The following is a 26,445-nucleotide window of genomic DNA, read 5'->3' on the forward strand; positions in this document are numbered from 1 at the left end:
TAATGGGAACAAGTTACTCCTGGGGAGATTCCGATTGGACAGAAGAGGAAAATTTTTCACAATGAGAACAATCTGCCATTAGAATAATCTCCCCAAGGAAGTGGTGGATTCCCCAACATTGGACACTTTTGAGATTCAGCTGGACAGGGTGCTGGGCCATCTTGTCTAGACCGTGCTTTTGCCAAGAAAGGTTGGACCAGATGGTCCTTGAGGTCCCTTCCAACCTGGTATTCTATGATTCTATGATTCTTTAATATTGCCACTATCATTACCCTGAATACAGCATTGCACCTGAGAGTGGTTCTCCCTCTTTCTTTTCACAGTACTAAACTCCACTTAGTACCATGGTGGTCTCAGACATTCTGAAGGAAGAAACGCTATATAATTCAATTATAGCTAATTTTATAGCTTAAATAGAAAATGGAATCTGTTCCCTCATTACTTAATTAATACCATATTTCTATGGCTCTTGAGTCTCTTTGCATTTCTGGTCTTCTCAGAAAAATAAAATAATGGCCTTGAGACAAAGAAGGACAGGTAAAGATGATGTTTATCTTATTACCTGTGGTGAAGCTGTGTTTTCAAAAACGTATGCCATATAGATAATGGGTAGGACTGCACACTTGCTCTCCCCTTGACACTGGGAACAAGTAGCATTGCCGAAAGACATTACACTTCCCCTGCGTTCTGTTTGTTCTAGTAATGTGGGACCACTTCAGGGTTTGGTGTCTGCCAGTATGATTACACAGTCTCTTCAGGTTGTAAATTCGATTGCCTTCTCCATGAGAATTAAGAACACTGTGTATTTAAAGTGGCAGCCCAAAGCTTATAGTTGCATTGTAATTATGGCATCAGAGGTAGGCTGGGTAAACTGGGCAGAGGATGTCAGATAAGCGAGCAGCACAGGGCCAGAGGGTGACTAGTGACGGCGTTTTCTTTTTCACTAATCATAAGTGATTAGACAGGTGTATTTTAATAACAAAAAAAAAGAAAAAAAGACCCACAGCCTTATTCTGAGAGCCTCTTCAAGCTCGCATAATAGAGAGTTGCACTGAGGTTTAACGTCTTGATGAGGATTAAGTTTCTGCACGATGTTGGTAATGCTATTTAGATAAGACAACACTTGGTCTTCTCCAGCTAGTCAGTTTCCAGTGGGCTGCTTCATTTCTTCTGTGCTGGAGAGTGTTTCTCTAGCTTGTAGTAAACTTGTTCAAGGTAAATGTAGCAGCAGTTAAGTGTTTGATGGGGTACTATTGAGAGGATTGCTGGACAGCATAAACTCAGTGGGTGCCTCATCACAATGGCGTTAGTCAGCTAATTTTCCTGGTCTCTGAGCTGACTGACAGCCAGCTGCAGTCTGAAAGCTTTTCGCTCTTAGCATGGAGCTGTGCCCGAAGCAGCACACCTTGCCCCTCAGGTGTGGGGAGGTGGTTCCCAGACCAGCGCTGACGTTCCTCATGCTGGCTTGGTCTCAGCTCAGCTGCGCTGGCGGCTCCGCTCTGACTGGTGCTTGGAGTCCTTTGATCCCTGGGCAATGTCTGCTGGCATCTGCTCGGGCTTGGCTTTCCTTTAGCTCTGCCGTGTTGAGGGTCAAGGGCTGTAGGTTGCCAGGCACCCGAATGGCACCGAGGCTGTAGGTGATGGGGATTGGGATCAGACATCGTATTTTGAGAAGTTATAGCCCAGCGGCTGTACCCAGTGACACAGACCGATCATCTTCATAGCTGAAATTCTCCTGTATTGATTTTTCTGTTTCATAATGTGTGACTGGGGGTATAGTTGTTTTTCACTTTTGGGTTTTTTTTCCCTTCACACACTAAAAACTCCAATTCAAAACTTTTATAAGGACTGCTGGCTTAATGGTGGCTCATTTGCTGTGGAGTGCTAAACTGTGTGAGGGTTTTCATACACCACCTTATTATACCCTGTATTTTTACTCATTAACCCATGGTTTCATATTCTGAATAACAGAACCTGTTGTTTGTGGTAGCTAAAGTTAACCTCTCTGGTACCTTGAAAAGTCAGGCAACTTTGACAGGACTTCTTATTTGAATGATTTGTGACTTTTGTTTTTGTCCGATACCAACCAATAAAGAACTCAAACCAAATTCAACTGGTTTGAAGAAATGCCAGTCATGTAGTATTGCAGCTTGCGGTACCCTGGAGGCAGACAAATGCTTGATTCTTTCTTGTACTTTTTGTATCTTGCCTGCTTTTAAAAAGAGAAATAACCTATTGAAAAGTCTGATTCAATGCAACATATACATTGCATTAGATTTGCTTTTCTTTACTACAGCATTATGCAACATTCCTCTTACTTTTTCCATATAGTCTACACAAATTATTTTTACCTGTTCTACATGTTGGGAAACAGATGGTCCAGGTAGTAAATAACTGGCTTCCCAGGAGTTGTGAAATTGAATTGTCCCAGGAAGCTCCTCCAGGAACCTTGTATTTGCTGGTATATGTCAGTAAGTCTTCATGTTAATGGTTCTTATATATCAGTGTTTATTTCCACCATTTGATTATCAGGTGGTTCAGCCTAAGGGAAAAACTGTATTTAATTATTATTTTCATGCTTTCTTTGGGCTGAAGGGGTAATATTGTAAATATTTCTGAAACAAATGCTCTAACCCTGAAAACCCATGGAAGAGCTTTGTGGTAAGATAGAACATTTTTTTTTTCTTTTAAACAAGAAAACTAGTGTATTTTTGTTGATGCTGCTGTTGAACTGAAAAAAAATCTAGATTGGTGTGCAGTATGCATTATGTTGAGTCATCCCAAGGCAGTAGTATAAGATGGAATAATAAAAAAATTCAGCAGTTGACAAAAGTTAGTGCTGCTGGGAAGCGGTGATAATATTGCCTGAGAAACAGAGAAATTACTTGATGCCGAAAGCCCTGTTCAATATATTTAGTTTCATTAATAGTTCAGCTGCCAAACTTCTCAGTGGTGAGACTTGACATTACAGACTCTTAGAGCAACAGAAGAATTCAAAATCGTTACTCTGCTGATAGACCTTTCCTTCTTAAACGATCTGCAATACCTGGAAGGCTGATCTGTTAAAAGCTCACCTAGGCATCGCTGAGATCTCAGTCTCCTATTAGATCTTCTCTCTGGCGCAGTTACTTTCAGTAATTTATTTGGAGAGACTCTTTCTTGTATAAATTTTATGAGGTTAGGTTTAGCAAAAAAAAAAAAAAAAAAAAAAGATTATTTTGGACAATGTGTAATAACGTTCTGTGACGTTTCTGAAATAATCAAGATAATGTGTTGCATTAAAACACTTGTGACTAGCATTTCTTTTGCCCTCTTGGAAAACACCTTTGTGTGCTACCTGACTGGGTTATGTAAAATCCAAAGTACTGCTGTTATAGCTTCAGGGGTGACTTTCTTTTGCACCTGACTCCAGACTCACAATGAATTGGCAATTACAGTACAATTATTCTTATGTCACTATGAAAATTTTCAGGCTCCCCCTTGGACCATCCAGGGAAACAGCAGTTTTCAAGTTGTACTCCGATACAGAAAACGTCACCAGGCTTACAATGCTGGCCTAAATATTTCTGTTCAGAAGTTTCTGTATGTTGTTCAGAAAAATGTATGTCTTCACTTTCTCTTTGGTGTGATTCTTGGTGTATCAGATTGTGTAAGCTTTGGAGAGGGTTTGTGAAGTCTCTAGATAATTTCCCATTCTGCGGAACCAAGTCTATAGAGCAACATCTAGCATTCTGCACCGTAATGTTCCATGGTAATGATGATGGTAATGATGAACTTTATTGCTTAGAAATATATATGTATGCTTTTCTTTTTAGTTCTTCTTACATCAGTGCCTTCTTCAGACAAAAGTCATATATCTAAGCTAAAGAAGAAAATACACCCTTAGTCTCTCTGAAGTATGTTTTATATCTGTTTCACTATTGGAAAACTAAAGAAAAAGGTTGGTTGGAAAAGATGTGAAATGCATAGATTGTTTTTTAATTGGAAAGAAGACTCTTTTCTTTAACCTCTGACTCATTTTTATGATATGTAAAAATGGTAATAGGTAATGGCCTATCTTAATATACACACACACACATATATACATATATAAAGGCATCACAGGACACTGAGTCCACCTAATGCATTATTATTAAAGCAATGTGTTTTGCCATTGGCTAGCCATTATTTTATGCAGCCAGTGCACCTCAGGCAGTGTGATAATGAATATTTAAGTGATGTATTTCAGCAAATATAATTAGTACATGGTATCTCAGATAGTACTATTTTGTAAGGCGGTGGTTTTTAACCTTTTTGTAGGTGACCCTCGCTTGAGAAAATTGGTTATACGACTGTAAACCCTCAGGTTAGACTCCTGGTGAAGCGTCCTACTTCTTTGCCTTTGCTTGCATGAGTATGCACACCACTTGTTCACAACCAACCAACCCACCCAGTACAAAGACCAAATCTGCCATTTCTTTGGCTCCAGCAATGCTGAGAACAAACTGATATTCCCGGTCCAAGCAGGCTGATGCACTTGGATGTCTGCACAAAGCGTCTCGGCACCTCTGGTTTCAGGAGCGTGACGGAGTCGCAGTCGCGCTCCACGTACGCAGCAGCAACTCAGGTCTGGCAGAGTTAATTTGTTTGCTGCTGCTTCTGCCTCCCATGTGATGAACTCGTGCCCCGCAGGCTGGGAGCCGCAGACCAAGCCATTTGACTGGCTCATGCTGCAGTAGTATCTGATTGCCTTGTAAGTGGTAAGGTAATTTACCTTCAGCACTCCTGTGAAGGATATGGATAAAGACGCTTATAGATAACAAGTGATTCGGCCACTATCGTTCAAGGGTTGCCTCAGTCAGATTAGGATATAGAAACTATGACAAAATCCTAGACTTTATCCATTAAACCACCTTTCCCCTTTTCTGTGATTATCTGGATGTTGTGGGTAAGCAATGGGGTATTTTTTGCTTGTCTTTTTGTTGTTTCTTTTTTGCCACAGCAACATCTAATTTTCTGTTCTAATATTGTGCTGAGGAGATGGCTGCAGTGCACTGGCAGAGACTGATAAGTGACTTACAATTTTATACCACACGTTTACTGAATTTTCAGTTTGAAATGTACAGTCTGGGATGACAGCCAGTCATTCAACCTATTCTTGCCTCAAACACTGTAAAAACACATGGACAAAAGAAGGAACACCTGGCAAATGTTTTGGGTTCACAACAACAAGAGAGAGAATTAATGATATCTGTGGTTATGAGCGAGATAACTTGCTTCTGTACAGCATACATTGAAAACATTTTCAGAACATTTAGATTCCATTTAACTATGGCCTTGCACAAAATAATTTAGAGAATTAAAGCAAACAAACAGAAGAACTGAAGCAGACGGCATAAAACAGAGTCTGTATTGTTTGGGAAGGAACCCTGGTCCCACCCCGCCAAACTCAAATGAAGGCTGAAATCCCAGGGTGAAAGCTGGCCATGGAGACGGCAGCTCCTTCTGATACTGTATTATATTCCTGGCTGTTTCAATGCTTTCTTTTCTTCCTGACTCTAAGTAATGTGATCTGCCTTTGAAAATGAATTTAGCTTGGAAGGTGGCCCTGTGGTTCTGTGAAAAATCTGTTACTCATTGTGATAGCAGATGATGTGGTTTCCTTGAGAAAACAGTGTGGTAGAGTTATTTGAATAAAGAACTAGGAATGTTGAAGACTGGGTTTCTAATGCTGGCTAACAAGGTTTTTCTGTGGGTTTACTTAATTCATTTTTTCTTTCAATGCATCAGGTTCGTTATCTTTGTGTTCAATATTTGTATTGTTCAGAGGTATAAGGAAACAGCTGCATCATTATTCATTTTAGAAAAATAATATATGTTTGGTTTTTTGTTTTTAGTTCTTTTGTGAAAAGAATTGATGAGGAGGCGTTTATGTGTCTCTTTAGCATTTAATCATGGCACAGAGGCTAATTCAGCACAACTAAGATACAATCTACATTACTTTTTGAGGTAGTATTGACAAAGAACTGGGATGCAGGGAAGCGATTGCTTTGCTTAGATTAGGGATGCTGCTGATTCTGCTTTGAATTTAATCTCCGAGGTGGGAGATTAACTTGTTCTCCTCAGATCGTTGTATTGCATCGATGTGGTGCATGTGTTAAGTGAGCATACCAAAGCCTTGGAAGAACTTTGAAAAATAATTTGACCATGTTAAAGCAGATCTGAAGTTTCACTTCATATTCTAGGCAACATTTGAACTGCAAAAATAGCTGAGAAGTGGTGTTTGGGAATGTGTGCTCAGGAGCACGCAGCCGTCATTATTGTACCTGTAACGCTGTGACATCCGGTGGCTTTTCCTGATCCCCGAGGTTGCCAGGCTCGTGCCAGAATAAGACTGTTAGGATGCAGCGGCACAGGCTCCCAAAGGCTCTGCAGCGGCTGCCCATCACACAGCGCTTCCCGTGGCACTCCTGCTTTCACCCTGCGTCGTGTGCAGCAGGGCAGGGGCCATGGGGTTGCACTTTGGGCTGCAGATCCTTTAGTCTCTCTTGTGTATGCAAAAGAAGGGAAGACCGTAGTGACGGGATTATGCTCAGGCTAGTTTTTTGGTGGTTTTTTGCTTGTTTGTTTTTAAGGAGACAAGTGCTATTTTGCATCTTTCTTTAACTGAATTTTACCTCTGTGCTAGCCTGATTTGTTTAATTGTTTTACTGGATAAAAGGATGAACAGAGCAAAACATCATTTTTTTTCTTTTTTAGCATTTTGGTTCTGATTAAACCCAAATAAGTCAATTGGATAGCTTATGATTACTTCAAAGATATGTAGATCAGACTTTGTGTTCTCAGATTGCTTAATTAGAACACAATTTATCCTCACTCAGCTTCTAATTTGCACGTTTGAAATGAGCGTTGCTGATATTCTTGACGGCAGTAAGATCTCTTGAAGAATCGCGTGTTGATTATATGGTCATCAGGCCCTGATTTTTCATAAGTGCTCAGCACAATCAATGTGTACTAAAATTCATTAGAATTAGGTATGTTTGTCTATTTGTGACTTTAAATCAGAAATTAAGAAATAAAAAAAGCCAAAACGTGGAGGGTACCAGTGTTTCAGATTTCCAGTTCTCTGATTTTCATTGTGGTTTTAAGAGACTTCTCCTTAAATCCGAAATGTTTGAGTGATTTAAGTGAAATCTGTGGGTTTACTTAATTCATTTTTTCTTTCAATGCATCAGGTTCGTTATCTTTGTGTTCAATATTTGTATTGTTCAGATGTATAAGGAAACAGCTGCATCATTATTCATTTTAGAAAAATAATATTCTGGTGAAACCCCTAATTCATGTAAAAATTGAGAAAAGGCATAATTTCTTCAGTATTTTTCCCCAAACCAATATTGGCAACTGCTATATCAAAAATAAAATCTCTTTCCTGATGTAAAAAGCCAGCTGTACTCCACCAAAGCACTTACTGTGTTTAAGCTTCCAAATAATAAAGCAATCGGTAAGAGGCCACAGAGCATGTCATATTGTAAAGTACGTTGTGCCAGTCCTTTAAGCTGCTGATCTTTTATTACGGGACAAGTGATTTGCTTTTCTGAACTTCTGAGCTCAGCAGATTTGCAGGTACTGCTGTTGAAGCTTTAATTTAGGCAAAGATGCTCATGAAGAAGTGTTCAGATGTGAATCCAATTTTATATCCCTGGCAAGTTCAATGGTGTTCAGCTTCTGCTTTTGATTCATTTAAACAGGTTTATGAAGAAGCAGCATATTAAGCTTTTATCTCTCTCATATATAGACGAGTGTGTTTGCATGCTCCCTAGTTAGTACTTTATATATATATAAGCTTTTATATGTTTTAATATAAACTATATAATATCTATATGATGTTGATATTGGTATTTGTTTTATTATTCTATATTAAATGCTACATTCATCTTACACCAGATTTCTGAGGTTTTGCAGCTGCAGTGTATGTTCAGTTACTTACGCACAGCTTTTGTGCAGTACATTTTATTTACTGTGTGGGAACGGAGTCTTGAGGCAGATTAAATTAATTCGTGGTAACTTGAATTCAGTTCTTGCGTCCTTAATGTTACAGAAATTCTGTTCATTCTTATTGATGTACGGTTGGCTCACTTCTAAGAACAGCCTCTATGATTTTGTGGTTGCAAGATTCAGAGTCTTTATATAGCTGGCACTGCTGTGTCTCTCAGAGCAAAACTTTTTTGTTTATGTGAGTATGACTTTTCCATATTTATCCTCCAAAAGGAAAAGCTGCATCCAAAGTAAGTGGAGAAAATATGAAGCACGTGAATCTTCTGAAGTAATTTTTAACACAAGGGCACACGTTTGTATTTTATCACTCATAAATATCCACTTATTGAAATCCAAACATGCTTTGTTTAAAGTCAGAACACAGACTAGGAGAGTAATTCCACTTAAGCTTCTATGCGTGTGGATATCGTCCAAACACATTTTCTTCCTGCTGTGTCTTTCTCCACATGCTGTTCGGGAATGGCACAGGACCTAGTGTAGGTTTTAGGAGGTCCAAATGGGGGGTTTAAACACTAAGTTTGCTGGGCTAAACAGTCTCTTCCAAGCTTAGGTAAGACATAGCTGAGGCAAGGATAGTGAGGAGAGCAGCACATATGACGGCTCTAAAATTTAGGATGTGTTCATGAAAGAAGTCTTTGTATTTAAAGCAGTTGACACTACCATAGGGTGAGCATTCAGGCAACAGACATTCAAAAAAGATGAAGAAACTTCTGTGCAGATTTAAAGCAGCATGTGAAGGATGCAAAATTTATTATCAACCCCTTCTTAAAGTTTCTTATCACAGGACAACTTCTACTTGCCTTGTGCAAGTCCCCGTAAACCTGTCTGTCTCTTCATCAGCCTGTGCTTCCCCAGGCCCACAGAAACGCGTGAGAAAATTAATGATCTGCCCCCAAAAAACTCTGTTCTCTTTCTGTTCCCTGGTTGGATTGCTGTTAGGGGTAGGCATTTTCATTGCTTCTCCCTGGGGTGGGCAGTCGGCCGAGCAGTGCCAGGTGAGGAGCTGGTCCCAGGGGCGCTCGGGACCAGGCGAGACACGGTCGCTGCTGTGGCTTGGGGTGCCGTGCCAGCTCGCCCCTCTGATCGCCAGTGTCTGAGCTGCGATGTCGTGTGGTTTGCCCTATACAAAAGAAAAGAGATGGTTACTTCTCCTCTCTTGGATGGCTTAATATGAGAGTCTAAAATATCCCCCTGATCACGAAAGGTGTTTTGGTAAGACCTGTAGGATTCAGAAGCTTGAAATGATGCACCGATTTCAGTTCCTGGCTGCGTGGCCTGATTCTCAGTTGGGATTAGCCCCCCTTGAATGGTTTGTTGTTTTTTGGGGTGGGTTTGTTTTGGTTTTGTGTTTTTTTTTAATATTGGCCTTAATTAACTTACAGTTAATTGATCAGTTCAGCAGTTTTTCTATACTTCATTGTTTCATATAAAAATAGATCAGTCTAGCTGCAAATGGTTTCCCCTTGTGATGTTTTCTTTTATTGTTTCATTAAGTACAGAATGTGCTTCAGTTTCTAAAAACAAACATACATCATTATAATTATCGTTTCACTAATACTACTTTTTCTGATTATTGTTCACTAGAAAACTACAACTTGATATAATGACTAAAGCATGCAGTTCATAATACACTTACAGTGTTTGTTTTCTTTAATCTCTTTCGCTATTTTTATTAGAAGTGAATTATTGCAACATATGGAATGGGACTTAAACTTATTTACCATTCTGCATTTATGTTTAGAAAAGGGACTATGCTAGAATGACACCTGCTTATTCTATTGGCTTCTAATGTGCTTTTTATTTTAATCCATTTGCCTTATTGATTAGAAAAAAATATTTTCATTATCAATGCAAACATGTCAGTACTTAAAGAATGAGAAAAGCGTATAACTTTCTTTATCTCTAAAAAACATGATCTGTCATTTTTCAATGAAAGAGGCTGAAAGAGTAGCATAATTTTCAGATCTTGGTGTGTGTTTGTGGCATTGCTAAATAGAGAAATACAGGCCAAATCCTGATCACATGGAAGAACATGAAAGATATCATCATTGCATTGTTGCTCTCTTTTCATATTTGGAGTTTAATCTTCTTTCACTGGCACAAATACTGTTCGTTTGAAGCTGATTGGTAAAATAACAGCGAGTGACAGATTGAGATCTCTGATTAAGTTGTATAGAAGCCTAAAGACCATATTCTCAAAAGCTGGTTTTAATCCATTAAGGTTCATCTCCTTGAAGTCCCTGATAGAAACAGGGAGGAAGAAGTTCCTCTGGGTGGATGTACAGCATGGTCAAGCTAGACTGCTGTCCCGGCTCCTCCACGGAGGAGCCTTTCCCCAGGGAGAATCCATAAAGGAGTATTTTCAAATCTAAATATAGTCTTCGTGAACATCCCAACTGTGCAGCCTCAAAACACTGTTTTATATCTCTGATCTCTATTAATCACTGATCTGATTTAACCACGTTTTAATGCCTACAGGTCCAAAAGGCATGCAGGCTTGGTTTCCTGTTTGCGGGGTTTGGCTTTTTTTTCCAGGCAGTGGTCCCTTTAAAATGCCAGGGAGAATAGTATCATCAACACACATTTGTGATTTATTTTTCTTTTCTATTTTAGGCCCTTCAAATCACCACAGCCAGTCAACGCTGCGGCCGCCTCTCCCTCCTCCTCACAACCATTCACTGTCCCATCATCATTCTTCTGCCAACTCCCTCAACAGGAACTCGCTCACAAATCGCCGGAACCAGATCCACGCGCCCGCTCCCGCACCTAACGACCTGGCCACCACCCCCGAGTCCGTGCAGCTCCAGGACAGCTGGGTGCTCAACAGCAGCGTCCCGCTCGAGACCAGGTGGGTCGCGTGGACGGACACCCCTGGGGGGATGCCACTGCACAGTTCTCTGAGGTGCACAGAGAAAACCGCCTGGCTTGCTAGGAGATGGGATTTAGTTCACTTTGTGTCAGTGATGGTTTTGGCTGACACAGCATTGGGAGTTACTGAGATTAGAATACCTACAAGCCTCTGATGTGCTGTGCAGGGGAAGAGAGAGAGGTGGACATCTCTCTGTTCACATGTCCCATTTTAAAGCCTTTTATTCATTTGGACCATCCTTGCGTACACAACTCATGGTATTAGTACAGCATATTTTACTCACAGGCTCAGGGACAACTTACTTACAATTCATATTGTCTGTGTTGCTGAAAAATTATACATTTTGCCTTTCCTGAAATAACGGAGGCTCATTTGAAATTATGCATTTTGTGAGACCTTGAGAAACAATCCCAGATTCAAAACTGACAGTACTATAATTTTAATTTAATTTTCATCCAGCATGCAAGCTCATTTTAATCTCTTCTGTACGTGTTAACAGCTTGATGCCCGTGGGGCAAACAGTTGCATATAAATGAAAAGGTGCAGCACTTAGGCCTGCCAGATAAATAAATAAATAAATGCCTGACATGCTGCAGTTCTAAATATTCTGGTTTGTTGTCATTTGAGGTGTGGAATGTCAAACATATTTAACTTGCGCTTTAAATAGCGGAGCTGGCAAAGCTGATCTCCCAGAATTTGAAATTAGCCATTGTGGTGCTGAAAAAAGTCATTGGAATAGTAGGGTGTTCTTGCTTGCCCAGATAGCTATAAGCACAGCGTACAGGTAGAGGAGCTGGACTGCTTGTAACACTGTCTCGTGCCGTGGTTTCAGCTGCTTGGTTGCCACAGCTTCTGAGAAGTTACGTTTGAATTGCAATCTTCCGGGAATTTAATGCCGCTCTGCTGGATTACAGCCAGAGTAGCGAGGTATGGTATAGCTACACCGCTGTGCAGTCTCAGCCCAGTCCCTCCCAGAGTCTGATTAAAGACTGCCTTCTGGTCTGGAGCTCTGGGAGGAGTTGGTATAGCTGGATTGAAGCTTACAACACCCAGGCTGTTGTTATCCAGCGGTTAATCAGTGGTTGTAGCACCATGGGGAAAAAATGAGACTGAAAAGAGCAGGGCGTCTGTGCCCAGTCTCTGCTCCTGTGCCATTTTGGAACACTCGCAAGAGGCTTCATTCACATTGCCCTACTTTGCTGAAATGGTAACATGGGTGCCGTGAAGAAGTCAGGGAGCTGAAAAGCAAATACAAGTTATCTGAAGCCTGAGATGTCCAAAAAAAGAAAGGAAAGGGATCCTCGCTTACTGAAGGTTTGGAGCCAACTTCGGCCAAAAAAAACCCTGAGAGTGAAGCTCTGCTCTTAACTGCTGCTTCTGTGAAAGCATCTGCTACTATTTAAAACTTAATTTTGGCATCCTGGATTTGGTATTTATTACTAAGTACTCAAGATAAAAATGTTGGTCGGCCGGGCCGGTTGGTGCTGTGTCGTTCATTGCCCAGGATTATAACGTGCCTTTAATTCTAGTGTGGAGTAACCCCCTACTGTTCCTTCTCTATCTGTTTTCGTATGAAGTTGTTCTTGGGTTCAACCGTACCTGAAATATGTCATTTCTGATGGCTTAAGATTGTCCCAATTTACCAAACACTTTATATGGAGGGAATTCCTTGGGACATTCACAAAATGATTCTTTGTCATAACACTGGCATCCCTGAGAAGCGGCTCTGTGCATTTGCCTGGCTGTTTTTCTTTTACTCTCTGCTTTTGTGACTGTTCCCTGTATGTGGAGACTATCAATTCCATTACTAACTTTGGTTCTTCTCCTTTTCTTTTTTTTATCATAAAACCTCTGGGAATATATATATGTATTCATGCTGATGACAAAAGGTTACTTTGTGAATACTGTTGGGTTTGGAGGTTGCAAGATACCCGGCGGTTAATTGGAGCTTTTCCGTAGATAGGTTTGTCATAGGCAAGCATTAAGATATTGGAAAACATCCTGACAGGATTGCTGTGTTCTAAGATTCTTCCAGAGTTGCTTCAGGATCGATTTTTCTTCTTTTCTGAAATTACACACCTGACAGGACTTGATGACAAGTTTCATCACAAGAATATTAACTCAGAAGATGATGGTTTTTTTTTTTCTGGTTTGCAGCGAGTTTTGCTGAAATTGACGTCTGCAGAATCTTTGGAGACTTTCAGAATTAGCCTCTAATTCTTTCACTTTAAAACTGGTATTTCATCTAAATTCATACCGGTAGCCACAAAAAAGAATGACACTTTTTTGCTAACTTTTTAGTTCAGCCTTTACTTTATAGCTTTGCCTTGATGTGAAACATTGATCCCTCTTACACTGCCTCTTCACAGTGCACTACTGTTTAATTTTTTGTCTTGTTGTCAGTTTATTAATCTCAGTAGCGGAGCGCTCAGGAGGCAAAGCCAGCACTGACAGCACCTGCTTTATCAGGAAAGAGTTTCACAACTTTTAGTTTTCACCTTTCAGTTACCTTCAGTCGATTCTGCTCTCAAATGATATTAACGTGCGAGTGGTCACATTACTGATTATGAAACAGAAAGCGGTACCTGAGCTGTCTGGAGGGAATGCTTTATGTCAGCACTACAAAATTCAGATCACAATTTAGGTTCCAGACGTCTCTTTATCTACCAGTACCGAGCACGGAAATAATTGAATAATACAACGTGTGTCTGCATGTTGGTTTTTTTTTTTCTGGTAAGAATGTTTTTCCCTTCCCTTCTCTCCTTTGCTGTCTTAGGCAGTTTGGGCTAAATTCAGACTGTTTGGAGACGGCACATTTTCCAAATATATCCTTTCTCCACCTTTTGTTTCAATATTGGGGGGGGGGGGGAATCACATTCGTTTATTTTCTTTGTGATGTAAAGTATACTTTTACTGCTTGCACATGTTGCCATGTACCCTCTTCAGGCAACTACACCCCAGGTCTCCATGTACCCTTTGTGGTTCTGTATTTTCTACATACTTACGCTTAGCTCTGTTGCAGTAGCTTGTTGCTTTTAGTGGAGTTACAAGATTGCAAAATGCTTATATGGAGTTGCTAATTATGCTTTTTTAGAATCCTAGAACGGTTTGGGTTGGAAGGGACCTTTAAAGATACCTGGTCCAAACCCCCTGCCGTCGGCAGGGACATCTTCGACTAGATCAGGTTGCTCAGAGCCCTGTCCAACCTGACCTTGAACACTTCCAGTGCTGTGTGCTTGATTTTAGTGTGCTTGTTTCTGGTTCAAGGCAAACAAATATGGACTGTATCTTCCCTAGTCTGCTGCTTCTTTATGGCTGCAACAGGCCCCCAGGCTGGCTACGTAATTGTTCTGTTTTCTTTGAAATAAGGGTCCATAATGGAAGGGTTGAAATATCTTTAACTAAGGACGCAGTAATGCATCGCCGTAGCATTTTTATGGTGCTATTTTTATGGTTCATTTCTGCAGTACTTAGCTGCTTTACCTTTAGGCTCGGAGCTGCTGTTTAATGCTCTTTAACTTTTATTGTCCTCTTGCAGCCCGTTTCAAACCATCTCCTCCTCCTCCTTTCCAAAGTGCTGGTTTCTACATTTTCCAGTTAAGAGGTGTTCCTTTATTGCTTCCTTAATCATCGCTTTCGAAGAGGATGAATGATGAAAATACTACCTTTGAACATCCCGGTGTGGGTCTCATTACTTCCAGACAGCTAGAGAGGCAGTGCTCTGCTTTAAAGCTTGAAATGCTTTGAGGGCACAGGGAGAAAAGTATGGCTTTGCAAGGAAGGTTTGCATCACTCTTTGCGCTGTAAGAGTCCTTTCTGGTACGGGAACCTCACACAGGGCCATCTGCAGGCGCCAGTCAAAAACAGAATGACTCATGAGTGAGGATAACAGAAGAGCTTTCATGGCTGGATGTTTGACTGAGATCGCCTAATGTACTAGTGCCTGTTCCAGTACTTTATATTGATATTAATTTAGTTAGTACCATTATAATTAATAACACTTAATTCAAGAGAAAAAAAGACAAAATTAAATAGAAATTAGTCTTATTCTTTAGCCTCATAATTAGTCTCATACTTTGAAATATTTTCAGCCCAAATCTTTTAGTTGTAAAGATAATTTTGTATATATGTCTATAATTTCTTTGAGCTTGCTCACAAGGATCTGTTACTGGGATTCAATCAAGAATGTAACGTACTAATGTTTCTCCTGTATTTCAGGAGAAAGGATGATGGTCACTCTTCTTGTGATTATGAAATCTGTTTCCTTAGAAGATCTTGTGGGCTGTAGTATAAGAGTAGTGGTCCAAATATGGGGTCATTTAAGCGACGTTCAGTTTAAAAATTGAGCAATCTGAAATTTAGCCTTAAACTCCCTCCCCCCCCCCATGTTGCTCTTCAAAATATTTGCCTGCTCCTGGGGTTCAAGCTATATTTCCTTCTTTGCCAGTCCGATTCCAGCACAGTCACTCTGGGTGAGCCGAAGGAGAGAGAGCTAGGACAGAAATGGGAGATTAATGGATGGAGTAGCGGTGTGAGCTGTATCCCAGGCTGTACCGATGCAGCGCATGAACTCAAAATCATGGGGCATCATAGCAGGGAAACATCTGAGCTCAGCATTTTTGTAGCTGCAGCCTTCCAGGCGGTGAAGGAGTGAATGCGGTACACAGTGGCTATGCATGGACTAGAGCAGTCGTGGCAAAAAAGCCAAGAATAGAGTACATGAAGAGCGGGATTTAGTGCTGAGGTTGTTTTGTTTGGTTGTTGGGGGTTTTTTTAAAGAAAGAAATTAAATATCTGAAATGTTGTTAACACTGAATTCGGATGCTCGACCATATTAGGGTGACAAGATGAGCTGCAGAACTTCTGAACTGAATATGTAAACTTGAAGTTTCTGAATGTGTAGAAGTTCCAAGTTACAGCCGCTCTCCACAATTGTCTGCCTGTTTTGAGTAATGTCTCACTATTTTGATATCTTTATACATGATGCAAAATGTTCTGGAACAGAATAGTGAAACAAAATTTCTTTTCCTTTTGTTAATGCAAATTTCTAGGATATATTCGGCATAACAAATAACTACTTAGAACAGTGAAATAACTCCTCACTCTTAATTTTGCTTTGTCTTATGTGGCTTTCTCTTACCACTTACTTAAACTGTAAGGCCACAGGCACCTATGCTACAGCAGTTCAGTCCCCTGAGTTTGAGGGCTGGGGCAAGAACTGAGTCCTTCATTCTCTTGTTCCTGCATATGAAGGTCGCAGGAAGGTTGTGTGGACTTTCCAAATAAATGGGATCTGCATAGATAGATTCTGGACCTATCTAAAAATCAAAAACAGTTTAAAGAGTTGAGTAAAGCACAGTCAAAAGCATCCCCGAGGATTTCACACACATTTGGGCCATGTACTTGCAGGAATTCCAAAAATATCGAGAAAGGTAATTTTTAGCAGGCTACTGTAGTATTGTTTTCATAACAAATGTAGAGTCTGATAGGAGAGAAAAAAGGGTGAAGGAAACCACTACAAAAGCAGGATGTGTAATGATGGCTCAGAAAATCAATCTAGATGTACTCCCACTCAGATACACATAAGCTCAAAGAAGTTTTTCAAGATTGCAGATAATTGCATGTTTTCACGATCTTGTTCATTTGCATTTTTAAGTTTTGGGTTGTGCAGCGTGAACAGGCAGCATGAGTGTCTGTACAGGAAGAGGCAGGTACGTTCAGGGTGTAACATTTATTTAAAAAAAAATTAATCTCAAACGATGTGATTTAGGTTTCTATTTTTTAAGTTTACATGTAGACTGATAACAAAATTATTTTAGAGATTTGAGTTCATTATTCTATACTATTATTCTATTCTATTATTTATAGTCTATTATTTATAGACTTGAAATAGCACTGTTGCTAGTACTTTTTCTTTTTTTTCTTGTTAAGTGAGGAGTTGAATTAAGAGATAGTGAAGAGCTTACCTGTATGCCTTTTCAAATAGACGTGTTTTGAAATTGTGTTCATTAATTGATGTAGAAAGCTAAAAATGAGCAGACCTATTGAAATGCAAAATACTGTTGTCATTATCATCATTACCGGAATAACAAATGTAGGCATTATTGGATTTCATCACTTTGACTGCACTGTGCAACATACTACTCAGAACTTTACAGCAGAACAGACACAAGTTTTTCCACTTAAGAAGGGAAAGGTCCTATAGTTCGAGCTGATTCAGAGCTGCCTAAATCCTCCTATAGCTGCATTACTGATCCTGCTCCCATTTAATGTAACACATGCAGAGTAACTTACTTTTTGTGCTTGTGTCTGTAGGTATTCCTGTTAGTTTTCACTAGCTGTTAACTAGCAGTTTCATTGCTGCATTCCTGGAGAATAAACAATAGCGCAAGAAGGATATGCATAAATTTAAAGGGTAAAGCAATTATTTGCTGGCTAACTAGGATTTAAGCTGACAGGCTGAGTGAGCACACTCACCGCCTGTTGCAGGGCACCCAGAATCTTTTTTGGCCACACAGGGACCAGTCAGGAAGATAGGAGGTGGCTCCTGTAGCTCCCTGGGGCCACCAACTCCATCAACACCAGCCATTCGACCCAATGCATCCTTGCCAGCCTTCCCGGGTTTTCCTCTTTCAGATTTTGTGCTTTTCCATGTTGGTGTTCTCCCTCTCAAATTCTTGAGCTACTAATGATCCCTGTCTCAGCAATCCTTCACTCTCTCCATATTTTTCACCTTATTTTTCTACAGTCTCTCTCACAGCTCTTCGTCACAACTCAGCGGCTTTCTGAGCAGCCTGAGCCAAGGTTGTGCCGTTGGGGCGTACCAGAGCCAGGCCTGGAACACAGGCAGCGGGAGCCCCAGGAGGGTGCTGGAGGGGGGCAGCTTACAGCGGGGATTAGAGAGAGAGAGAAGGTTGTAAAAGCTTATCCAACAGGGTCTCAGTTAACATCTTCCAGATCAAATGTAAGTTGTCCCGTAAAAAGGTATCTGGTCCAGAGCTAATGCTGCAGCTGTGGTACAATACAGACGTTTTGCCTTTTTTTACCTACTCTGTTTCCAGTTGCGGCTTTGTGAACATTGCCTATTTGTTTTTATTTAATAACATGACAGATCAGGGTGCCCAGAGGCTGGCACCTGCCTTTTTGTACAACATCCTACCTTCCTGTCAGGCAGCTTTCAATTACCGTGCTTTTGTGTGCCCAACTGTGCCTTTGTTAAGAGTGTGGAGATGGCAGTGACAAGCTAGTCTGGTACTTAAGGCAACGTTGGTGACACTCTGCTTAACACTCTGCATTTTTTAGAAGACAGTGCCTGGGGATGTGACGAACCCAGCCTTTAAGGAATCATGAACCTTTCAAGAGCTGGGAAGCTGGTATTAGAGCTGTGCTGGAAGCTGGGTGGCTGCTGCGAGGTTCAGTTACGTTACAGTGGATAGAAGCGTCCCACTGGTATTGATGTGTTCATTCCGAATTATTGTTTCCGTGCCTGATAGAGTGTCCTTAGTTCCTGCACCATGCACAGTTAGTTGCAAATTGATTATCTGCAGCAGGCTGAAAAACACTGAAAAAGTGTGTTGTCGTGAGGGCTGTCCTCTGTTTGTGACAGGCATTTGGGTGGGAGGGTGCTCATAGGCACGCTTGTGTGAAATGGCCGGTTCCTTTATGTAAGTGTGTATTTTGAATAGCTTTCCACTGAAAAAATCTATCTTACTCAGTTTAGTCTGTAGATTCGACGTGATTGAGACAATTTCTTGTAACTATACAATTTAAGCACATATAGATAACTTTTTAAACCTTTATTGCTAGCTTTAGTGCATTTGGGGAATACCTAATACCTAATCCCTGTGTTCTAGACACTAAAATGAGTAGAAACTTCTGTGCAATTTTACCACATCAGAGAGCTCAGCTGTGTAAACCTGGCTGATAATCCTGCGTTTCTCTGCAAGAACCTGAGAGCAAGAACCTGCAATTAAATCTCATTTGGGGAAAGACTGAGAGACCCTTACACAGGTAACCAAAGCTTGCACCAGTCTAACACTCAGAGTTCATTTTAGCATAAAAGGCATAAGAACAGCTTGTAGTTTTCTTAAATCTTGGTTGCTTTTTGTATGGAAGTTAGAAAATTGCTATAAAACTTCACTGTCGGAATTTGGCAGCCACTTTGAGGCTTCCACTGGCATAAAATGACTCATGGCTGCTTTTCTGGAGGACTTAGAAGACTACAGAAGATTATTTTTTTTCCCCCAATGAAAGCCAGTGTGTTACGTTCTAGATTTCATTTTTTTTTCTGCTAAGAATAAATGTCCGATAAAATTAGACAGATGTGATTTTTCTACAGCTTGAAGTTATTGTTTAAGTCCTAGAACCACTAAATTGAGCTGTTACTATTCTTTTCGTATGTATCTTTTCTATTTATTAATTAGTATTAAAACCTATGAAACAAGCTATGAAAAAAGACAATTTAAGCATTACATCTCTCTATTTCTTTTTTCATACAGACTAAGCTTAGGGTAGCATGAGGAGGGAAAGAAGCAATTTATGTTAGAAAGTAGCTTGTTCTTCCTTTCTATTACAGTTTTTCATCACAAAAACCAATTTTTTTTCTTCAACTGATTCTTGCAGTGTGCTGCCATGACAATCTGGCCAGAAAGGAGGGGGGGAAAAAAGATTGTTCTCTCAAAGAATATGGAAGTTAATACAGTCTCTGTCAGATCACTATTCCCTGAACACCAGAGGTCCTTTTGACCTGGGGGAAAATAAATGCTATAGAGAGCTCTGAATTAATGAAGAAAGCAAAATATAGCTTTTTCCATTTACCATTAGTCCACAAAACTGTGGACAAATGTCCCCTTGCAAGCTCAACTTTCATAGATATCACCTTTCTTCTGGCGTCGGTGATGAGGTCCCCGTCTGTGACCCAGCGCATCAGCGGCACACGCTGCTTAAAACAAAGGGGGGTGCATTTTACAGCCCAGAAAGCTGCAGAGCGCTAGAGGAGAGCACTGAGCGAGCTACAAGGTTAACTTATTTTGTGTGAGCAGCATGCAAGCTCCTTCCATAGCTTTCATGGATGCTTAAATTACTGAATCATTGTATATGACAATCATATTTTGTAGTTTTCCAGTATAGGAATGACTTCATGATGCACAGAAATTAGGGAGACTGGCCCGAGACTTAGAAAATTTACTCCCATGTTTTAAAAATAGAAATTCAGTCCCAATCGAATGCTAATTGTGAGGTAGAAAATATGTCTGTCTTAATAGTGTTTAATAGGTGAACAGGTAAGACAGAGAATATACAGTTTTTTTAATTCTAATATGGAATATATTTGAAATTAAGTGAATGGGTACAACTAAGATCATTTCTTTTCATAAGCAGTCATTGTACAATACCTCCCAGTCTTACCACTGTGAGACTGTAATTAATGTTGATAAATGCTCACGTTCTCTCTGTGCAGCTTGGGCCCACAGACAATTGGTTGTACCAGAGCATGTCAAATCCCACATAAAAATATAGCTATAGATCATTGGGTTTAGGGATAGAGTTGAGACAAGTCAATTTATTTCTATTAGTAGCTGAATCTAGACTTAAAACTCTGGGGGTCCGAGTATTTTGTCCGTTATGTTCTCAGACTTTCTGGTGTGCTTTACTATAACTTAAGGTATTTCTGCTAATCTGGTCCCCAACTTCTGAATGTGGTGCCAATTTTCCAAAATGGCTCAGTGGATATTTAACATATCTTTAGTTAAATGTCTTTTTAAAACTTTTGAAGGCAGAATTTCTGTACTTTAAGATGGTGTGCTATCTTCTAATGGTTGCCACTCTGTCAGAAATCCTCATGTGGAGACAGTAAACTTTCAGCTTTCAAAATACATGGGTAGGACTCGCAGGTGTGACAAAATTCAGAGTTTATCCAATGATTTTTTTTTTCTTTTTTCCTTTGAGAATGACACCGTTCCACGTATCCATTTCAATCGGCCTTTTTTGCTTCTATCAATTTCTGATCAGTTTTAACGATATAATAGAGATCATGTTTGCATGGATAAGTATTTTGGTTTTCTTCATATACTTTATGTATCACAAAGTGGATCACAGTGGAACTATTTTTTTCTTCTATTTTTTTTTCTTCTCACATGAAACAGTATATGATTGACATGTTCTATTAAAACATATCTAGATATTCATTAATTCAATTTTAATGGGAGCAGAGTTTCATTATATATCTGAGTTTACTTTAACAATGCTTTATATTAAAATTTCTGTTGGTACTGTAGCTGCCTTCTCAGCTAAAGAGGACGTAAAATTCCTGGGTTTAAAAACCTTGACATTTCAGATAAAGACAGTGTCAAGGACTGCAATTTCCAGTTTGATTCTGTGAGGTCTGCTTTTGGGCAGGAGAAAGGAAAGAACTGTAAGAACTGTTTGTTGTAGACCCTTAGGTCCAAACCTGAAAGGGCCGCTCATGCCATGAGGATTTAGGAGGAGAAGGGGGTCCTGGGCTGAGGCGGATGCAGAGTTAGCCTGAATGAGAAAGATGAGCCTTCCTACCTGCCTTTGTCTCACCAGATCTCTCTTCCTTCTGTCCTTCCTTCCCTCCTTCCTCATGCTCCATGTCACTTCAGTCCCTAGTTCCTATCATGGAACATGCCCAACACTGGCAAGCAAGCAGAAAGGACTAAAACTCCTTCTGCTAACAAGCGTTAATCAGGTTTTAACCAGAGAAAAGGAACAGAAGTGTCAATAGATCTAGAGTAACACAACCAGCCTGATAACATCCTTTTCCCAACAGTTATTTTAATTGAATTGTTGCAAAGTAAAGAAACATTTAAAATGAAGTGTTCATGAAATCAGACTTTCATTATTTCTTGCTTTCTTGTAAGTGGAAGGTGTGTTTTTTAATTTAAAAGGCTAGGTAATTTTGAGGGGGAAACCCTTTTAGCATTTGCCTTTACTGTGTTTTCTCATAGATCATGTACAGTGTGCAGAAAAGAAGCAATTCTAGCATCTAATGAGCCTCACTGGCAAGGAAAAAGAAGGGCAACTTTATTTGAAAAAAAAAAAAGACAGAATGTTTCTATGAAATAACTGGTTAGAATATTCCCGTTTTATTCTACTACTTTCTTTGTTTTACAAATACTGCATTTAAAAAACAAAACAAAACACAGAATTAATCTGCTTGAGATAGTTAGGCTTTGAAAGTCACTTCTGATTGTGCACTTGTGTGTCTGAAGTTTTTTCTGCGGTGTCTCCAAAGCACAAAGAAAAAGTTATGACAGTGAATGCTGCCACTATCTTAGCTGACTGAAATATTTTCTGAAACAAACTAAATTTTGATCACTGTTGTAAGGGGTGTACAAGGTCATTTGGGGTTTAAAGAAAGATAACAACAAAGGCACTGTAAAACCGAGTGATTTTTCATGTTCGTTAATAGAGTTTATTAATGACTGCATTAAAAAAAAGACCATATTTTCAGAGACTGTCTTCAAATGTGAATGCTTAATCATAAAACTGGGAAACCTAGCCAGCCTTCCTTTTACTGTACTGTCTTCTACCTGTATGCAAATTCTATGCAATTGATTATGCTCTGGGTTTCATTTCAAAGCAAATGCTTTAATACTCTTTAAAAATCACTTTGGTTATTCTGTATAATAAGTATACAGTAAACTCTATGCTTGGAAGTATGCGCATGCATGATGATGGGTTGGAAAATGTACTTAGGAAACACATTTCAGTTTCAAACTTCCAAATCATTGTTGTAATAAACAATGACTGAAATTTATTTTAAAGTTCTAACAGGTGATTTGAGAGTGACATAGTGGATTCTGATCTGAATAAAAATGTTAAATATTTTTACATTTGAAGTAAGACGGGTTATTTTAGGCTATGGTTTTGATTTTGGAGATTACTGAGTATCTTCATTCTCACTGATTCCAAGAAGCACTTGTTTTTCAGAGCTGTGAGGGGATAGGGTATGGAACAGATCTTCAGAGCTCTTTTGTCTCAAAACAAGTGGCCTTCTTGAAGATCACTGCCTTTATTCTGTGCTTCTCTTTTCATCATTTACTGGGAACATGCTTGTAGTCAGTTCCTCCTGACTGTGAGAAGTTAATCTAGAGAAGCCAGTCTTCTAGTTTGCTTTCTCCATTTCCTCTATCTGGAATGTGTTGGCAGCATTTTCTGAGATTTTGTTAGGTAGTATATTTTGTCCCCTATTTTCTTCTTAACGAATGTATGGGCAGTTGAAGTCCTCTTTTTTTCTGCTGAGTCGTGTGCTTTTGGTGATTGTCTTAGTTGTTCAAACCAAACCTGTGTACCATTAAAAAAAAAAAAAAAAAGTTAATTCTAATTCTGGCAAGATCTTTTGTTACAGGACTATGGTTTTTGCTCAATATGTTCTTAATCTTTTCTACTGGCAGCTTTTGCCAAAAGTGTTAATGAGCCTCATAATTTTTTTATCTTAGAATATTTGTTGGGTAGAGGATTCCACAGGGAAATCATGTAAACCTGTGAACTCAGAAAGGTTGTTTTCTTGTGCAGTTAAGTGTTCTGTTATACTAATAAACGTTACAGGTATTTTGTAGTGGAATTAGTTGCTTTGTCCTAATGAAGCACAGGCCAAAAGGAATTGATAATGACGTCACCTCTGAATATGAGCTTTGTTACTAGACTGTTCGCACTTCTTACCGGTGCAGTCTCAACCGGTACTCAAAGACACTCCATCGGTCATAGCATCGTAGAATAGTTTGGGTTGGAAGGGACCACTAAAGGTCATCTAGTCCAACCCCCCCTGCTGCGGGCAGGGACATCTTCAACTAGATCAGGTTGCTCAAAGCCCCGTCCAACCTGACCTAAATGCTGGTGTTTTAGCTAGCATCTGGTCAAGTTGCATCTAATTACAGAGAGGATTAAGCAGATATCCTGACACTGTGTTTTAGTGATAATTGTTAAGCTCTGGTGGCAAAAAGACTATGAGAATTTTCATCTCCTTATTTCTTTATACAAAATCCTTTTTCTTTTTAGTTGAATTTAACACATTATGGCAGCTGGAATGGAATAGGAATAGGAGATATTCTTTCTTAACTACAGGACTTGCTATTTTCAACTGTGTTCCTTTTTATGTTTTTCAGGCACTTCTTGTTTAAGACATCTTCTGGAACTACTCCGCTGTTCAGTAGTTCTTCCCCTGGTTACCCATTGACCTCAGGAACAGTTTATACTCCACCTCCCAGACTGTTACCTAGAAATACATTCTCCAGGAATGCATTCAAGCTGAAAAAACCGTCCAAGTATTGTAGCTGGAAATGTGCTGCTTTATCTGCAATTGCTGCTGCAGTCCTGCTTGCCATCCTGCTAGCATATTTCATAGGTAAGTCTGTGTTTTCTCTGTCAAATCACACAGCTATGTCAGCAAATGAAAATTCAGCTGATAAAAGGATGGTCAATCCGTTTCACAAATTTGTGTTCTTAATGAGCAAAGAAAATTATTATTCCTTATACTGATTAATGAGGAAAAATAAAATGTTCACGTCCTGTTCACTGTCATAAGAGCAATGGAAGCAAGAAATTGATTTAGGATTCTCAATATGCAGCGTTAACTTTAGGTGTCGGATATGCATCTCTCATAGATGGTCCAAACAGAGGGTGATATAATGATTTTTTGATGTACTACCATATGTTTAAAAAATATTTGGAAAAAATTGTGATAGGTGGTGAATCCATATAAGTAACAGAAGCTAGTGGCATTTGAATTCAAATTTTACCATCACGTGCTGCCTTTAGATAAAAAACACAAAATCATTTTGATTAATAAGTCTCAGCCTATATCTGTCTGTGTGCCTAAATTCCTGGTGGTGTTAGATCTAAATAGTTAGTTAGTTCCATTTTGTGTGCTGTTATTTTTCATATTCCACACAACCGTAGTATTTTGTAATCAAAAATATAGAAAGGAAATTCTAAATATTATGCTTATTTCCCATGATTAATATACTAATACTCCCCACACCATGTCCTAATTCTTTCTGTGGTCTTTCAAGATTTTTTTAACATGCTTCTGTTATTTTGTCTTTCTTAATTTAATTCATTTCTGATTCCCACCCCCTCCCAGTATCCCCCTCATTTGCTGTTGTTTTGGAGGTTTTTCTAAGAGTCTACACAAACTAGCTGTGTATTTTGTACCTTTTACAGTGCCTTTGGCAATACGTTGATGACCACGACATGCTGCACAAGCTCTCTAGCTTCTTTGAGTAAATGGCAAAATTACGGTAGCTTGTTGATATTTTCTGTTAATACTTTCCAGACCCATTCTGTGTGGTTTTTAGTTCATCTATGAAACTATTCTCATACATAGTGCTCAAAATACCTATAAAGATGTACTGAATTTTCTCCCTATTCTCTCCATTTGAAGAGAATAATTCTTTTTTTTTTTTTTTTTTTGGATCCCATATAATCTGACTCAACAGGATAGACACTATTTTCTAAGGAAAACCCATTTTTTATACTAATGAGCTTCTGTATGCAATTAATATATACAGTAGTAAGAGAGAGCTGACTGGCTACTTTATTGCTGCTGTTTCTTTAGGCCAGGCCTACATCCCAGCATACCCAATACTACAGAGCTAACCATCTTTCTATATTTCTTATGTGGAAAACCTCAGAAGAATAACAGGCTTAGTTTGATATATAAATAAAAAGATTGGAAAGTACATGATTTATTGAACTTGACAGTTATCATACAACAGCTCTCTGTTTGAGTGATTATGCACATGGGAAATGATATACTGCAAGTTGAATATTTTAATTATGTGCATAACTTTGAAGTGATGGATTATGAAATGCATTTTTCCTTGGTATTTAGGTTACTGTAATCTAAATAAAAGCTTTGCAAGACGGTTATTGCTTTATACACTTTCATATACTGTGTAAGACGAGAGAATGTAAGGCAATGCATTGACTCTTAATAATTGATGAATGCTCTATCATTTCAAGTAATAATGTAAGTGACCTGTTTTGACGAAAGTTTTTGAGGTCTTCTTTCCTGACTAGAGAATGATAAGCGCAAAAGAGGTGGCTAGTGAACACGAGAAAGCAGGTTTTAGGAAGAGAGTGTTGGCTCAAGGTTTAAATAATGAGAAGTTACCTGACAAGCTTCATGCCATACACAGTAAAGAATAAGTATATTGAGGAGTAGCTGTCAAAACCAGAAAATAGCTGCAATTACTCCTGTGAATAAATTTGATGGATCCACTGTGATCATAATTTAAAGTGATGAAAAAAAGAGAAAAGAAAAGAAAACAAAAAAGAAGTTGCATTCCCTTAGGTGCACGAGAACAACAGAAAGGTAAAAGGGATGTGCTTTAGTTAGGCCATTCATTAATTTAATTCCCTCACTCTCAGCATAAGCTCATACGATTCATTCCACATGACAAAGAGCAGGTGTAAGACTATCAGCTATAAGCTAAGCCACCCATCAAATTGCTGGGACTTGCTCTCCTCCAATAGTATGACTTAAGGTGCTTGGCACTTGAGGTGCTAAATCATCTCCT

The 26,445-nt window shown here is 39.3% G+C and overlaps 1 protein-coding gene across 3 annotated transcripts in view; it reads left to right on the forward strand.

The window, feature by feature from the left end:
* Positions 1-26,445, forward strand: part of TENM2 (teneurin transmembrane protein 2) — a 563,241-nt gene that overhangs the window by 363,887 nt on the left and 172,909 nt on the right. For all 3 annotated transcript variants that reach the window (XM_009318514.1, XM_009318515.1, XM_009318516.1), the window contains 2 exons: positions 10,648-10,882; positions 24,031-24,269. In XM_009318514.1, coding sequence (XP_009316789.1) covers positions 10,648-10,882; positions 24,031-24,269 — 474 coding nt within the window. The remainder of the gene's footprint in view (positions 1-10,647; positions 10,883-24,030; positions 24,270-26,445) is intronic.

This window comes from Pygoscelis adeliae, unplaced genomic scaffold, assembly GCF_000699105.1.
Source record: "Pygoscelis adeliae isolate BGI_AS28 unplaced genomic scaffold, ASM69910v1 Scaffold42, whole genome shotgun sequence".
Lineage (NCBI taxonomy): Eukaryota > Metazoa > Chordata > Aves > Sphenisciformes > Spheniscidae > Pygoscelis > Pygoscelis adeliae.